The 18087-nt window shown below is 43.0% G+C and overlaps 1 protein-coding gene across 1 annotated transcript in view; it reads left to right on the forward strand.

Annotated features, from left to right (window-relative positions):
• The first annotated feature begins 5915 nt into the window (after positions 1-5915).
• Positions 5916-18087, forward strand: part of MROH1 (maestro heat like repeat family member 1) — a 177452-nt gene continuing 165280 nt past the window's right edge. The window contains 2 exon segments of the mRNA XM_043977158.1: positions 5916-6049; positions 13282-13686. Of these exon segments, the coding sequence (XP_043833093.1) occupies positions 13665-13686 (22 nt within the window). The 5' untranslated portion in view covers positions 5916-6049; positions 13282-13664.

Genomic DNA, 18087 nt, shown 5'->3' on the forward strand with positions numbered 1-18087 from the left:
AGGGAGGCTTGAAGAGCCTGGAGGGTAGATGAAACCTTGCCCTGGGGGATCTACCATCTTTGAGAGTGGAAAGTTGGATAATGATCCCAAGAGCTTCCACGAGCAACATGGGTGTAAGACACTCCTGTGATGAAAGAAATGAAAGAGATCTGTTCTAGATCTGATAGCTTCTGTTTTGTATTTTGATTTATTTTTCTAGAAGAGATTTATCTCTTCAATATTAATTCAAAAGGCATATTATCCCTTTTGGTGATACCCTAGACATGTGCTAAACCTAAGCTTTATTTTAAGAGATTTTCCTCAGAGTTCTCCTCTGGAATGGGGGCATCATAAGACAGATGCACCAGTAAAAGCCTGAGTCCTCTTTTGGGGGATCTGCCTCCCCCAGGGGTGAATCTAGTCCTTGTAGGGTCTCTTGTGGGAGAGGAATGCCCCCTGGGCAACAGGGTATACATTGTACTGGAGGGACAGTACACACAAAAGTATAATACTAAGTAGGGAGAGATAAAGTGCTCTAGGAGAATTTGAGGGAAAGTACACTTTCAGCATAGAGTGGGTAAATGGAAATCAGTTACAGCTTCATGAGAAGTTGGTACTCAACTAAGCCTTTAAGGAACATGATGACTTCTGTTCTAGCCTCTGTGTACATTCCAGGAAGGAAGTGGTATATCCAGTTTGGCTAGAACAGAGAGTACATAATAAAGAGCAATGTTAAATAAAGCTAAAAAGGGAGATTGGAGCCATATTGTGAAAGACCTTACTCACCAGTTTCAGGAAGAAAAGTAGTTTACATTTCATCTTTTTTTCAACAATAAGGAGTCACTAAACTAGAGTGGCATTGCTGTGAGTGGAGAGAAAGAGAAGGGGTACAGGAGATATTGTGAGCAGAATCATGAAAAGACTTGGCGCCATTCTGATGCACCAAAAAGAAGGCCAGACAGAAATGAGAACTTGCATGTTGGGGAAGAGATATAAACGTAGATGAAAACTTTATTTGACATATTAAGCTTTTCACAACTTGTCTTCCATTACTCCTGATTACATAGCACACATTCTAGTCAAACTGGCCTTCTTGCTATTCCTCAAATATAACATTCCATCAACAATCAATAAATCATTGAGCATTTATTAAGCTCTTCCTACGTGCCAGCCTTGTTGGTAGGCATGGGGACACAAGTACAAAGAAGAAACCATCTCTACTCACCAAGAATTTACATTCTAATGGAAAAGACAAGTACGTGTAAGTCCACATGTGTATATGCAGCATGAATATAAAGTGAATAAATACAAAGTAGTTAAATGCCAGGTAATTAGGGAGAGCACTAGCAGAAAAGGCTTCATTTGGAACATGGTGCTTAGTTGCCTTTTTTTTTTTAGTGAGGCAATTGGGGTTAAGTGACTTGCCCAGGGTCACACAGCTAGTAAGTGTTAAGTGTCTGAGGTCAGATTTGAACTCAGGTACTCCTGACTCCAGGGCTGGTGCTCTATCCACTGCACCAGCTAGTGGCCCCCTTAGTTACCTTTTAAAGGAAGACAAAGGACTATGAGGCAGTGGTAAAGAGGGAGTGCATTCCAGGCATGTGGTACAGCCAGTGCAGACATGGAAAATGGAATGTTGTGTGTGAAGAATAGAGAAGGTCAGTTTGGTCAGATCCCACAGAATGGGGGAGGGGAAGTAAAGTTCAATGAGGCTGGAAAGATGGGTTGGGGCCAGGTTGTATAGGGCTTTCCCATCTAAGCAGAGGAGCTAATATTTTATCCTGGAAGTGATAGAAAACCATTGGAGTTTATTAAATAGGGGAGTGACATGGTCAGACCTGCACTTTAAGAAGATCACTGATAGATGAGTGGGGGATGGACTGGAGTGGGGAGAGACTTGAGGCAGGAGGACCAACCAGAAGCCTTATTGAAGTGGTCCAGGTGTGAGGTGATAAGGGCCTGTTCCAAAATAGTGATAGTGTCAAAGGAGAGAAGTGTGTGTGTGTGTGTGTGTGTGTGTGTGTGTAAAAATGTTATAAAGGTAGAACTGACAGAATTTAGCAACAGACTGGATAGGAGGGTGAAAGTGAGTAAGGAGGGGCAGCTAGGTGGTGCAGTGGATAGAGCACTGGCCTTGGATTCTGGAGTACCTGAGTTCAAATCCGACCTCAGACACTTAACACTTACTAGCTGTGTGACCATGGGCAAGTCACTTAACCCCCATTGCCTCACAAAAAAAAAAAAGAAAGTGAGTAAGGGGTTGAGGATGATACCTAGGCTGTATGCTTAGGTGACTGGGGGTAGGGAGAAGAAAGAAAATGAGTTCAACTTTAGACTTATTGAGTTTTAAACATCTCTGAGACATTCAGCTTGAAATGGCCAAGAGGCAATTAATTGGTGATGAGGACTGAAGCTAAGGGGAGAGACTAGGACTGGACACACACACACACACACACACACACACACACACACACACACACACACACACACCCATCCATCTCAGTGCCTTTGCAATGGCCATCTACTCCTCCTTGCTCCTCCTTCTTAGGATCCCTGGTTTCCTCTTTAGCTGTATATACTCTGTTTTTTAATCCCAATTGTTGCTTGAAATGTCAAGGTCCCCAGAGGTCAGGCTAGTTATATGGCCACCTCATGGTTCTGAGCATACCCCTAAAGGGCAATGGACTGTTTCTTCTAATGCTTTTGGCTGAAGTTTCCATTCTAGTTGTGTTCTCCCTAATATTAACCTTCTCTATATTGATTCTGATTATGACATTGATTAGTATATGATTATGACTCCGTGATTATTAGCCCAGTATCATTAAACATCACTTAGTTTTTACAAGGATACTTATTGAGGACATATATAGTCTGATGAAAAGTTACAAAGCATTTCCTCCCAACACCTGGGGGGCACACTCTTCCCTATCCCACCTCAGTCTCTGGAGAGAATAGGCTCATATTTAATATGGCTGGCACAAAAATACTCCCCATCAAGTTTGCTTCTAGGTATACCATAGCCAGTGGAGAAGTAGCTCCCTTGCTGCAGAAGGGCAGGGGGTTTTGGAGTCAGTCCACTAGTGGTGTGGGTCAAGCAGGCTGCTCCTCAGGGTCTCACTGGTGCCTTACCTGGCTAGGCTGAAGGCAAAATCTGGCATAGACTTAAGCTCTTGGACCGATAGTGGCTCTCCTGACCCTTCGGAGCATATAAGGTCTGTTCTGTTGGCAGCCAATACTCCTTCCCCTAAGGGCAAGAAAGAACATATGTAAAGAGGCACCATATTCATGGCCATGTGACAGCTTTGAGGGAAGAGACAGGCAGCTGGTGGCAGGAAACCACCACCGCTACTACCTCTTTTCCCATTCCTCAGACACCCACCAAAAAAGGTAGAGTTGCCAACATGGGAGTCTTTTCTTCACTGCAGCAGTAAGCAGCAGACAGTAAACAGTCTCAGAATACCTGCATACACTCCATATTGCTGTGCATGCTTTTATGGACAAGGTTCTCATTGACCATACCTCATTATACCTTCAAAGCTCATCTCTAGCCTCATGTTTTACAACCATTATTTTCTGATTCCTCTCCAGAAGTTTAGACCTCCCTTCCCCCTTCAAATTGCTTTGCATTTATTTGGTAAATATACATGTTTCTCCTTATGGATTGTCTCATTTTTATTTATGTCGCCAGCCCTTAACACAGTGCCCATCATGGTAAGCACATAGTGTTTGTTGGTTGAAAGATTGTTGAGAGGGAGAGAGGAGAACCTGGATGTTGGTTGAGAGGGGAATAAAAAAAAATCTGGATATTGTGGGAGGATGAGAACCTGGATATGGGGGTGGGATAAGGATCTCTTTGTAGAGAGGAAGACTTGTATGTAGTGGGGTGAGATGAGAAGCTGGATGTCTCAGGTTGGGGTAGGAGGCAGAAGAGAACCTGGCTGTCTAACGTTGGGGGGAGAATGAAAACCTGAATGGTCTAGGCTGGGGAGGGGAAGATGACAATCAGAATAGCCTCGTTTGCTAGGGCTAGGGGGTGGGGTGGGGGATGGGGACAAAAACCTGTGTGCTCTAGGTTGGCCGGGGGAGGGTGAGAACCTGGATGGATGTTCAACTAAAATCTAACTTTCTAAATGTTATGGGCCCAGGCCACCCCAGAAGTTCTCTGGGGGTACATCAAAGAACCTTCTCCTTGAGAAACTAAACCAAAAGACAGACACACCTAAAGAGATAAGTGGAAACAGATCGTGACTGAGCTAGCTCTGGGACCACCACCCGTGATCCGAAGCCACCCCTCACCCAACTCCTTCAGCCACCACCAGTGGGGGATGGTCCTCCCTCAATAAGGGAACTTCCCACAGTGAGGTGATCACCCCCATCAGTCCTCTATAAAAGTATCTGCCTGTCTCCTGCTCCAGGAGATTGGTATCTCAGAGCCAAGCTCTGTGCCATGCCTTCTCCCCATGAGAAGAAGTCTAAGGATTTTTCTCTTGGTTTCCCTTCCCCAGCCCCTAAATAAACTATTATCTTATTCTAGTGGATTTGTGTGCAAGAGGATGTAACTCTTTAAAGAGGAATTCCTAAGGACCCCAAACTCCAAACCCCTTCCCCTATCCCAAACCCCTACCCTAATTTCCCCATAACATATAAAAGTCCAACTCTTTTATTTCCTATTTCTCACATGTATGCATATGTGTATGTATGTATGCATGTTTTATACATACACATATATATATATGTATGTGTGCATATCTATATCTAAATCTATATCTTGCTTTGTAGATATTTGTTGTCATGTTGTCTCACTCCATTAGATTGTAAACTCCTTGGGGACAGGGATTGCCTTTTGCCTCCTTTTGTATTCTCAGTGCTTAGCACAATGTCTGGAACACAGCAGCCACTTAATAAATGTTTTGGATTGGGGAGAGGATGCGAACCTAGGTGAAGACAGCTAGATGGCAAAATGGAGAGAGTGACCCACCCGGAGTTTGGCAGACCTGAATTCAAATCTGCCCTAAGACACTTACTAGCTGTGTGTGTGTGTGTGTGTGTGTGTGAGACCCTAGACAAATCACTTCGCATCTGCCTCAGTTTCCTCATCTGTAAAATGGGGATAATAGTAGCACCTACCTCCCAGGTTTGTTGTGAGGGTCAAATGAGAGATAATAATATGAAAGCACTTAGTACACAGTGCCTGGCTCGTAGTAAGCTCCATAAACATGTTTGCTATCATCATTATTATTAAAGGGTTTAGGTTGGGGGAGGGGGGCTGAAGGATGAGAAACTGAACAATGTGTGTGTGTGTGTGTGGGGGGGTTCCTCAGAAGTGTGAGAGAGAAAACTCTGGAGGAAAGGGGTGCACGGGTGCCAGTCAGGGGAGGAGGATTGGGCGAGAGTTTGGGTGAGGGTGTCACACTCACAGAGGAGCAGTAACTGGAGGGGAAAAAGACTGGAGGGAGAGGAAGGCAGGGCAGCCCCGAGGCCTAGGACTGCCGGGAGGGGCAGGGCGCCACCCTTGTAGTAGGGGACCGGGAGGGCAAAAAGTGACGCCCCGCCCTTGCCGCCCCCGCAGATTTGTTTGGGTATCCTACGGCCCCTCCCCCCGGTTCACCTTCGCCGGGCGCGCGCGCAACGCCCCCCTTCTCCCACACCTCCCTCCCCCCTCGTCTGCCCAACTGTCAGGTGCAGAAGATCACGTGGTGGACGGGCTGGGTTGGTTGGGGAGCCTGAGGGGCTGCCAAGGAGGAAGCCCGGAGGGCGCGTAAGCCAGAGCGCGCGTGCACGCGAGCGTGTTGGGGCCTCCCAGAAGAGGGGTTGGAGAAAAGAATCGGGGCCGTGTCAAGAAAGACCAATAGAAATGCAGAGCGCAGAGGGGGCGGAGTCCCGTGTGTCAGCTCTGAAGCTTGGGATTGGTTGAGCAGGGATGAGGGGCGAGGCCCCGCGCCTCTCAGAGTGGGGCGTGGAGCACTGGCGCGCGGGCCGGCGGCGTGACGCGCGCGTCGGCTTCCCCTTTGCAGCTGAGCTCGGGCCGGCTGTGGCTGCAGTGGCTCGGGAGGTGGCTGCGGCGGCTGAGGTAACTAACCGGCGCGGGCCAAGGGAGGTGGAGGGTACGTCGAGCCCCCTCCTCAGGGAGCTGGGGATTTGCGGAGCGACTCCGCTTCCTGGGCTTCCGGGAGGGAGTCGGTGGAGCCGGGCCCGCCCCGCCCTCGCCACAGCCTGGGGGAGACCGAGGCAGCGCCGTGGCAGGGGCGGCCTCCTCCGCCCAAGGTCACGGCCCGCTGGCTCTTGTCTCCCCGGCCTTCTTTCCCCGCTCCTGCTCCCAGTCCCATTCTCACCTTCTTTGTGCAGGTGTTCTTCCCCAGGTAAAGGGATCCCTCCTGAACCCTATTACCTTCCCTCCAGTGTGGCCCCGGGTCCCCTAAACCTGCGTTCCGGGCCGAAGCGGTCCACCGTTCCCTCTCCGGCGCTGTAATCCCATGGAGACCCCGCCCCCCCAGGGTAGACAATTTCCCCGCCCCCCCCCCCACTTTGTGTCTTTCAGCACCGCACCCCACCCTATCTGCCCTTGCAGGATTCTCCAGTCCCACCGAGTGAAGGCTGTACTCCCCTACGTTACTCCCCAAAGGAAGGTACTTTCACCTTTCACTCCTTCCCATCCCCTTCCTTCTCTTCCCTTCCCAGCAGCCACTCCAGATGCCCTGATCAGCCCTTGCTGCTCCCTGCACTTTAAGGAGGTTTCTGCCCAAGTAAAAGTACCTATCACCTTTAGCATTACCTTTTCGTGTTCCCCAGCAAACCCTGTTCTCAAAGCCTTCTTCAAACCTACCTTGGAGTCAGGTAGATTATATTTGCTTCATTGACAGCTTGGCTTATAAGGTCCGTAGAAGTAAAGTGATTGAAAGCCACAACAGGAGTTGTGAGAGTCAAGTGAGTTAATGTATGCAAAGTGCTTTGGAAACCTTAAAGCTTATATAAATGTCAGTTATTATCAATAGCAGCCTTATCTCAAAAGGCAGGGTGGTGGTAGTAGTAGTATCTGCAGTGGTGGTGGCAGCAGCAGTAGTAGTAAGAAGAAGTTGTAGTAGTTGTAGTTGTTGGTGTGTGTGTGTGTGTGTGTGTGTGTGTGTGTGTGTGAGAGAGAGAGTACGAAAGAGTATATTTGTCTGGAAAGGTCTCCAGGAGTCCCTTACTGGGACCATACTTGTAGCAGATATTTATTGAGTCAAGGATCCAGATCAGTGGAAGGCATGTCAAGAACTGTTGGTAGTGACATAGATTTAGGATAAAATCTGTTTGGGCTTTGTTATTGTCTTCTTGGCCAAATAAGCCTTTATTTCTGATTTTCATTCTGAAAGGTCCCTTGTTAGCTCTTGGAGAACATTCCAGGTTTAGCTGTTTGCATTTTCTTATGGAGAAAACTGTCAAACAATATAGGAGTACATTATAGTAAAACAGATAGAAATTTACAAGGACAGATAAATGGGATTTTTCTCTTTTCTGGTCTTTGACACTCTTCCAGTATGTTTTGAGGCCCCTTATGTTGAAATCTTGGTCACTTTGTTGTATGTACAAATTCCTGGCCTGTTTTTGTTGGAATTTAGACTCCAGCCCAGTTTTATGTAGTTGAATTTCTAGTACAGAGTTGCAAGCAATTCTCTGTGCTTGTCAGATGAGGAAATGTAGGCTTATTTTCCTGTTGTGTGTGAAGGACAGGGTTTGGCTCCTAGATAAAAAGTAACAATCTTTTGCAGGTGACCCTAATAAAGAGTGGAAAAGATGTTGTATGCCCCACAGTGCTGGGCTTCCTTCCAGTATGTGAGCATTGAATGCCTGTTTTCATGTCAAGCAATTTCCTTCATCACTAAGCCAGACAGAAGGAATTGGTGTTTACTTTGGGAGATATTCCAGTTCAATCTGGTAATGCAGGGAAATGACATAAGAGACCAGTATGAAGTAAACGCTATAAATTCATTTCTCTAAAGCTAGCAGTGGCTTTTTTTTTTTAATTTTACTTGTGTCTGTAATGTGATTAGACTTTCCCTGCTTTGAACTCTGTAGTAAGGAAGAAAATTTCTGTAGTTATGGAGCTAGGAAATGGTTCTGGATACAGACTGAACAGTTGTCAGCTTCAAATAATAGGTAGATTTCTTTTTTTCTTTTTCTTTTCTTTTCTTTTTTTTTTTTTTTGGTGGGGCAGTGAGGGTTAAGTGACTTGCCCAGGGTCACACAGCTAGTAAGTGTCAAGTGTCTGAGGCCAGATTTGAACTCAGGCCCTCCTGAATCCAGGGCTGATGTTTTATCCACTAAGAGGTAGATTTCTGTTTAATTTTTACTCATAGGTCTGAAGCAGCTAAGTGATTTTGGCAGTTTCTAAGCCTGTTTCATCATCTGCATCATATACTGTCTACCTCACAAAGTTGTTGTGAGGAGCTACATAAAGCACATTTTTTTTTTCAGGTCACACAGCTAGTAAGTGTCAAGTGTCTCAGGCCACATTTGAACTCAGGTCCTCCTCAATACAGGGCCAGTGTTTTATCCACTGCGCCACCTAGCTGCCCCCGCACTTTTTAATTTTTAAAAATTTATTGAGTCATTTTGTTTCGACACAACAGAGACTTCCCAACAAATACCTAAACGAGTCCTCTTATGTGTAAATTTTACTGAAACAAACTAACAGGAAGGAGTGTGTGGTCTTTAATTTTGGTAGTATGGTACTAACATTGACCAGAGGATTTAAAAAAATATACATTTTAGTGATGCCTTTTGTCTTTGTCAATCATTTCTCAACTTGCCCCTCCTGTTCGAACCCTCCTTTTTGACAAAGAAAAACAGTCAAGCAAAAACCTACATAGTTCTTGTCTGACTGTATATGATGTTGTTTGTTAAGTATTTTGTTGCCTCTTTATCTTGAATTTATTATCTTGGTGTCACCGTTTAACTATTTTCTGCATCATTTCATATAAGTCTTGCCATGTTTCTATGAATTCTTAATAATTGCCATTGCCTGTGGTACAACAATATTCCATTACAATTAGTTTGTTGATATTTCCCAATTTGGGGGCACATTTTGTTTACAAGGTTTTATTATAAAAAATAAAGCTCCTGTGAATACTTTTGTTAAGCTGTTTTTGTTCTTGCTGACATTAACCTCCTTGGTCTACATAGTCCTTGTAGTGGAAATTCTAGGAAAGGGTATAAGAATTTATTATTTTTTTCTTTTTGCAGGGCAATGAGGGTTAAGTGACTTGCCCAGGGTCACACAGCTAGTAAGTGTCAAGTGTCTGAGGTCAGATTTGAACTCAGGTCCTCCTGAAACCAGAACCAGTGCTTTATCCACTGCGCCACCTAGCTGCCCCTAGTTCTTCTTTAATAAGTCTGTTGGCAACTTATCTTTTGGGAAATGGCTCTTTAATGTTATAGATTTGTATAATTTGTTTTGGAGGTCTGACTTCAATTTGTATGTACCCTTGATCCTCTCTCTTCCAGCAGATTACTTCCTTAATCATCCACTGTCTCTGAACTTCAATCTTGCTCTCTCTATGGGTTCTTTCCCTACTGTGACAAGGAATGGAATAAGCATTTATATAGCGCCTACTATGTGCCAGGCATTGTGTTAAAAGTGCATTTTGCAAAAATTATCCCATTTGTTTATCACAACAATCCAGGGAGGTAGGTGTTATTATTTTCCTCATTTGAGGCAAACAGAAGTTAAGTGACTTGTCCAGTCTAAATTCAATTCCATAAACATTGCTAAGAGCTTGCTCACATAGTGAGTAAGTGTAGGAAGCTGGATTTGAACTCAGCCTGGTCCTGACACTCTATCCCCTATGCCACCATCTACCTTCAAACATGCTTAAATCTTCTCACTACCATCTCCTCAAGCTGTTATCCTGTATCTATCTTCCTTTTCTCAGCCAATTTCCTTTACAAAAGCTGCCTACATTGTTTCCATTTTCTCTCCTTTCTCACTTTGTAATGTGGCTCCTGATGTATAACTCAACTGAAATTGCTCTCCAGAGTTACCAATAACTTTTAATTACCAAATCTGACAGCTTTTTTTCAGTCTTCATCTTTTTTGACTTCTGCATTTGACACTGTTGATGACTGCCTTTTCCTCCTATATACTCTCTCCTCTCTAGGTTACTCTGGCACTTCTCCCCACTATTAATTTTCACCAACTGTTCCCTTTGCTTGGAATTATCTTCCTCCTCATTTTTTATCTCCTGAGCTCTCAGTCTTCCTTCAAGTCTCAGCTACAATGCCACCCTTTACTGCTTAATGCTAGTGCCTTCTCTTCCTAGATTAGCTCCAATTTATTCTGTATATATCTTACTTAGACGGCATTGTTTTCATGTCTCTCCCATTAGACTGTGAGCTCCTTGAGAGCAAGGACTGGTTGGTTTTGTTTTTTTTTCCCTTTCTCCATATCACTACAGCTTAGCACAGTGCCTGGCACTTAGGGGCGCTTAGTAAATACTTCTTGACTTGATTCTCCTCAGGCTGTTGGCTGACTTATCACCAGTGTCACATCTCCTAATTGTGGATATTCTCCAAGACTCTCTCTTGGGCCTCTTCTTTTCTTTCTCCCTATACTTCCTTGGTGACCTCATCAGCTTCTGTGGGTTTTACTGTCATCTCCATGGGGATGACTCACAAATCTATATATCCATGTCTAGTCTTTCACCTGAATTTAGCTCTCGCATCAGTAGTTGTCGATTGGACATTTAAAAATGGATGTTCTAGAAACACTTCAAACTTATAATGTCTACTACTGAGCTTATAATTTACTTGTACACACACACACCCCTCCCCCAAATCCCCATTTCTTATCTTTCCTATTTTTTGTCAAAGGCACCACCATCTTTATGGTGTCCCAGATTTGTAACTTATGTATTACCCGTAACTTCTTTCCCTCACTCAACATATCCTGGCCACTTTTGCCAAATCTTGCTCTTTATACCTCCAGCATCAAATCCTTCTTGTCACTCAGACAACTACTATCACCTTTCAAGTCTCAGCTAATGCCCCATCTTCTGCAAGAAGCCATTTCATATTCCCCTTAGTGCTGGTGCCTTCCTTCTGTTGATTAGCTCCAATTTATTTTTCGTATAGCTTGTTTGTACATAGTTGTTTGCAGATTGTCTTCCTCATTAGACTGAGCTTTTTGAGAACAGAAATTGGGTTTTTTTGGGAGGGGACAATGAGGGTTAAGTGACTTTCCCAGGGTCACACAGCTAGTGAGTGTCAAGTGTCTGAGACTGGATTTGAACTCAGGTGCTCCAGAATCCAGGGCCGGTGTTTTATCCACTGCCCCACCTAGCTGTCCCTTAGGAACTGGTTTTAACACCTTCTTTGTAAGCTTTTCTTCATTTCTTCCCACCTGCTAAAGGTCTTCTTTCCTAACTACTTTGTATTTATTTTGTATTTGTCTTGCACATTTTTTTTTTTTTGCGGGCAATGGGGGTTAAGTGACTTGCCCAGGGTCACACAGCTAGTAAGGCTGGATTTGAACTCAGGTACTCCTGAATCCAGGGCTGGTGCTTTATCCACTGCACCACCTAGCCGCCCCCGCACATATTTTTATATAGGTATGTGTTGTTTCCCTTGATAGAGTGTAACCTCCTTAAATGTAGGGATTTTTAAAAAAGTTATCCCCAGTGCCTGTAACATAGCAGGCACTTAATAAATGCTTATTGATTAATTCATAAAGTGCTTTGTAAAGCACCATGGAAATTTTAAACTCATTTTTTTTTTACTACCACTGCTGCCGTCTTAGTTCTGTTCTTACCACTAGAATAATCTGAGTTGTTTTTGTTATAATGTTCTTTTACCTATATAGGTGAAATACATGAAATCACTTAAGCATTTAAGTTAACAGATTCTACCCCTCTTCACTCCACCCCACCATTGTTCTCTCAGAGAGCCAAGTGAATGGTCCCAATGGACCCTCTTCTGTTGAGTACTTGCCTTGGGAGACTAGGCAAGACTTTTATACTCCAGAATCATATTCTGAATTTCCATAGGCTAATTTCCAACACTTACATGGGTGCCTTCCTGTAAACTTAAATCTTAAAAGCACCTGGAAATGGAGTAAATTTATTTCTGAAGGGCAGCCGAAGAAGTTTGTATAGAAAGCAAGAATAGTTCCAATTCTTTGCTTTGGTGACTGGTCTCCCTTGGCTAGGGAGTTAAGGACAAGTTGTATGTTAATAATAATGAAAGCTAACAGTTATATAATGTTTACTATGTGCCAGGCACCATACTAAGCCCTTTACAATTATTATCTCATTTGATCCTCAAAATAATTCCAGAAAGTATATGCTGTAATTATCCCCATTTTACAGAAGAAGAAATTGAGGCAGAGATTAAATGATGCCATAGTCATATAGTTACTATGTGTCTGAGACTGGATTTGAACTCACAACTTCCTAATTTTTGGCCCAGACTTCTCTTCACTGCTCCAGAAACTTCCAGTGTTGGGGGGCTTATTGAAAAAGCCATCTTCACATTTTCTCTTCCTGAGTCAATGACTTAGTTCTTAGTATAGGATGATACTTCCAACATCTTACTGTCCAGCCTAAGGATACCAGTTTTCTTTAGTTTCCCCCAGGGAGGAAAGGTAACATGATGTGGTGTTTTCCTCTTTTCGTTAAATTCTCCCCTCCACCCCATCAAGGAGAAAAAAAAAATCAATCTAGCAGATTAACCAATTAGTAGTGGTGGGCAGGCAGGAGGCATTAAAATTAGAGGGCGTGATAGAGTATATGGAATGTTTAGGAAAGGAAAAAATGTACACAGTGGGGAGGGGGAAGTTAGATGGACTATCTGTAGGCGCTCTAGAGCTCTGGGTTGGATCTCCCTTGCAACAGTTTGAGAAATAATCATGCTGATTAAATAAGAATGATTAAAGAGTCGTTTGTTTTAGGTAATGTTTGGGAAAATTTTGACAGGAATGCGCTCTAGGATGTAATTTTGATGTCTAGAATGTTTGAATTTAGAAAATTTTTTGCTTTATACTTGAGGGCATTACATGCCATTTCTTTTTTCTTTTTTTTTGCAGGGCAATGGGGATTAAGTGACTTGCCCAGGGCCATACAACTACTAAGTGTCAAGTGTCTTAGGCTGGATTTGAACTCAGGTCTTGAATCCAGGGCCGGTGCTTTATCCACTGCACCACCTATCTGCCCCCAACTATGTACTCTTGCTTTCTGAACCTAGGGAGGAGGGGTTTTATACATTATTCAGAAAAGATAAACAAAAGTATACATATAAAAAATGTTTAATCTATTAATTTTTTCTTTGCAGGCCTTAAAGCAAGAAAGATGCTTTAGAGAATGACATATCAAGCATGTTAACTCCTGGACTGAAATCTACAAAGAAACCTATTTGCCAACAGAAACTATCAGAAGTTCAGAAACAGAAGATATTAAGCAAATGTGGATTGTTAACGGCTGGAAAATCAGAGTTCATTTCTACTTAGTGGATGGCTTCTAATCTTCTCTCTCATGGTGAAATTTAGTATAGAAATTCCAACATAAATTTTTTCCAGTAGTTTTTGTAATACAAAAAACAACCACTTTTTGAAAGCTAAGGTATGGTGTGGATGTTTAGGAACTAAAATCTAGTTCTGGTGTTCCAAGCTTGAGAAGAAACCCATTTTTGTTTTGGAGAAACCTCAGACCACGAAAATGGCAGAATCAAATGTGAAAAGTAAGTTTGTGTGAGTGTGCTCATGCCTGCTCTCATTGGAACGCCTGCCCCAACATCACAGAATAAGAACTAGAGAGGAAACCTGAGAGTTTTAGTGACAAGGCTTCAGAGTGGCAGTTTTAAGACTAGAACTATATCTTCTAGTGCTCTCTTTTTTTTCTAAGCTTTAATTCATTCAGTGACTGTTTCCCAGGCATACCACCAGTATGCCCTGACCTTGAGGGTGGGCATTGGATTAGGCCATTGGTATAGAGTAAATATGCTTCTTGCTTTCAAAGAGTGTACTGTTTGGGTTGAAACAATATTATGGAGGTGGAGTGAATAGCAACCCCTTTGACTGTGGTCTGTCTTCTTTCTACCTTCCCAATATTTCATATTGCTAGCACAGCCTGAGTTTAGAATAAGATGAGGAGAGTTTCTGTGACAGAGGAGACTTGGGGTCCCAGTACCATTTTCCAGGGAGTGAGGAATAATGTTTTACTTCTCACTGGGATATTAGATCATAGATTTAGTGGGGTCTCTTGTTGAGGGAGAGATCTTAGGAGCATGTATATATAAGACAGCAGACCCTGAATGAACAAAGAGTTGACTAGTTAGAGTTAATATCTGTCAACACTGAGCTCCCAGCTCACTCTGCCTTTCCCTGGCAAATAGGTAGCCCCAGTTATCTTACACATTATTTATGATATGACTGGATGTATAGTAGCTGAGAATTGATGAATCTTCATCTTCTGTAAACTCCCTTCTGTTTCTCTCTTCCTTCCTCCACCCTCCCCCTTTTTTGGAGGTGATGATAAACATTTTTATTTAAAGTTTTGAGTCCAAATTATATCTGTTTTTCTCCTTTTTTGAAGGGTCTGGTTTCTGTACCATAAAGGTACCAAATTAGAGGGGTGTGTAATGGAGTCTTTGTTTCCCTCCATTCCTTTTTTTCTTTTCTTTAAAAAAAATTCAGCAAGCATTTATTAAATGCTTGTCTTGTGCCAAGCACTTCGAATACAGAGACAAAAACCGAACACTCCCAGACCTGAAGGACTTTATATTTTATGGAGAAAATAACATGTCATAGAAAATTAAATACAAAATATATAAATAAAAATTTCCCAGGGAGGGTACAGCCTCTGGAGTCCTTTCCTTTCCACATTCCTCTCCTATTTGCCTTCCTGCCCACTGGCAAACCAGTATCTTTTTTTTTTAATTAAATTTTTTGGGGTTACATTTTGAGATCCAAGTTATCTCCCTCCTGCCCAACCCCATATTAGAGAAGGCCAATTAAAAAAATTATATATATATATATATATAAAATGCAGGTATGCATGTATGCACACATGCATGTGTATGCGTGTGCACATGCACGTGTATTTATGTATATATACACATATGGAACCATATAATACACACATATCATATAATCATATGTATATGTGCACATATATAATACATGTATTAGTTCTTTAAAGGTGGCTAGCATTTTCCTTCATTAGTCCTTTGTAGTTGATTTGAATGATCATATTATTCAAAATAGCTTAGTCATTCATAGTTACTCTTCCAATAATATTGCCATTACTGTACACAGTGTTCTCTTGGTTCTACTCGTTTTGCTTTGCATTATTTCATGCAAGTCTTTCTATATTTCTTATAAAACCAACCTGCTCATCATTTCTTATAGTGCAATAGTATTCCATTACAATCACCTACCACAACTTATTCAGCCATTCCCCAATTGATGGTCATCCCTCTCACTTTCCAGTTCTTTACCAACACAAAGCAGAACAGTGTCTTTGCCACAACTGATGGCAGTCTTTGGAAATAGCTGAAATCCCTTGGGGGTGCTTTGGCTGAGCTGTCATGACTTGAGGAAGCATAATAAGTATATGGTTTGATGGGGACTCTTTCTATAGGAAAATAGCCAGTGCTATCTCAACAACCAGTTTAATTACCTCACTTTGTGGGTCCTCTTGCTTTGGTGGGTTTATTGGAATGATGATCCTGTGTCCAAGGAACACCTGCCAGGCTAGTTCCCTGTGACTTTCCCTAGCCTAAGAGTTAGTAGGGACCCTGATTTGGTGATAATGTTGGGCAGTATTGGACTTAGTAACAATAGCAGACTGGGTATGGAAATGAAAGTCAGCTTTGAAGTGGTGCTTATAATTTTAACTGATGTCCAGAGCTGGAAAATAATATCAAAATCAGAGTGCTATTGTAAGTGACTGATGCCTTGGTACCATCTATTTCAATGTATAGTACAGACTGTTCTCACTTTATATAAGTGGATTTTTCTGCAGACCTCTTTGTAAATCGATTTTTATATAATGTAAATTGGCCTGTGGATGTGGGGAAGGGAAGGAGACAAGAAGAGGACTGTGCACCTTTGAATGGAGGGGCAGTCAGCACTTGGTTCAAGTACATATTGGGGCCAATGACAGAGAAGTTATGACGGGTGAAATCTGAAATAACTGAGGGAACAAAGGTTCGAGTTTCTGAGCTTGATTTATTAAGTAGTGTGTGCCAATTGCATAACTAATTGGGACCAGGCTTCCTCCGATTGATGTTAGACCCGGGTTACAGGGGTAGACAGATTTTTATGCATTTAAAGAAAACAGTTAACAGGATATAAACCAGCATACAATCTGATTTCTAATTGGAGGAAAGATTAAGGGCTTTCTGAGTTGGGAGGGGGAGAGTGAATAGGTATAATTCCCTGAAATCAGGAAAAAAGAAGTGTCTCACTCCCTGAGTGTTTGTATTCAAAGGAACCAGTAACTGACTGGTATGGGGCCAGTTTTCAGATGAGACATAGGGGTTGTTTGAGATGTAAAATTGTGAGAAAACTTCTTTCATGAATCTTTTTCTTTGACTGGATTTCTGTTCAGTATACCCTTGGTCCTTAGTGAGGGGTCTCTGTTTATCCTTTGTTTTTGAAGACGACTCATGACATCACAGGGTGCTGTCTTGTGCATAAATTGGATTTAAGTGAGGCAGTTGCACAGAGTCTTCAGCTTTATTCTCTCTTCCTGAGTCATCAAAGTTCAGTGGCAAGACAAAAGTCAAGACAACTGGTGATGGCCCAAGATGCAGCAAATGACTTTGGTGTCTTAGATGCCTGACCAAGCTGTAGGTGCTCCACAGTGCCTTCTTCAGCTGCCTTCTTGGCCATTAAAACAAATTGTTCTCGGGGCAGCTAGGTGGCGCAGTGGATAAAGCACCGGCCCTGGAGTCGGGAGTACCTGAGTTCAAATACGGCCTCAGACACTTAACACTTACTAGCTGTGTGACTCTGGGCAAGTCACTTAACCCCAATTGCCTCAGTAAACAAAACAAAACAAATTGTTCTCATCTGCCCACTCCACCAGGGGAAGTTTTCATGTGCTTGGGGTAGACACCCCCCTAACAGGTTTGAGGCTTGTCATTTACCCTCAACTTGATTTAGCCCATCTACTGAGATGGTTTACTGGGGTGGCTGTTGTGTTTGCTACAGCTTTTTGGAGCCACTGGTGAGAGTTGGGTGGCAAGTGGATACCAAAGATGGATGAGCAGCCCTGAAATGAACTCGGCAAGTCCTCACATCAGAGGTGCTAGTCTTCCTGAAAACCCCATATGGTCTCTAAGCAGCAGGTAGAGGTGGTCCAGCTTCCCAGCCATGCAGGGCTTGGTTCAAACAATACAATGAAGTTTCCTCACAATTCCCATAATTGAATAGTTTTCTTATAAGACAGAAATTGGACTAGATCCACAATTGAATAGAAAGGGAACTGCACTAGATCCAGAATTGAGTCACAAGATGGAGTTAGTAGTGGAAGCAGGAGGATGAACACACAGCTGGGCCAGCCACATGGGGGTCTGGCTGGAATTGAGAGAAAAAACGTGTTGGGGACAGACATGTGGAGCCAGACAAAGACAGGAGAGGTTGGGAGACAGCATGGGGCCCAGAACATACACAGTAACAGAGCATGGACAGACAGAATACAGACATGTGGGTGGGCGAGCAGAATGGGGCAAAGGTCTTCTCTCAGCACCAGAAGTCTCAAGCCAAGCCCCCAATCTGGCAGTGGTTTCTTGTGTGTCCATTCTTCTGCTTTCACTTGGAGAAATTTTTTGGCAGGGGAGGCATGGAGCAGTGTAAAACAGTAAGGTTAACATGGGTGGGTTTTTTGGGAATGTGGATTTCTTTCAGAATTCTTTATGTAAAGTTAAATTTGTGTAATGCAAATTTATGTAAAGTGAGAACTGACTGTATGGGTTTTGCCAGCCTTTCAGGGTGCCAGTGCTGACAGCTTTGGGCTTTTCTTTCTCCATGTTGGAGTGTGAAAAGATGTGGCTTGTCATTAAATTCTATGAATCATCATTAATGTCTGTAATTAAGTAGTGATCCATAATCTCTTCCACAGTGGGGGATAACAC

The sequence above is a fragment of the Dromiciops gliroides genome, chromosome 1 (genome assembly GCF_019393635.1).
Source record: "Dromiciops gliroides isolate mDroGli1 chromosome 1, mDroGli1.pri, whole genome shotgun sequence".
Classification (NCBI taxonomy): Eukaryota; Metazoa; Chordata; class Mammalia; order Microbiotheria; family Microbiotheriidae; genus Dromiciops; species Dromiciops gliroides.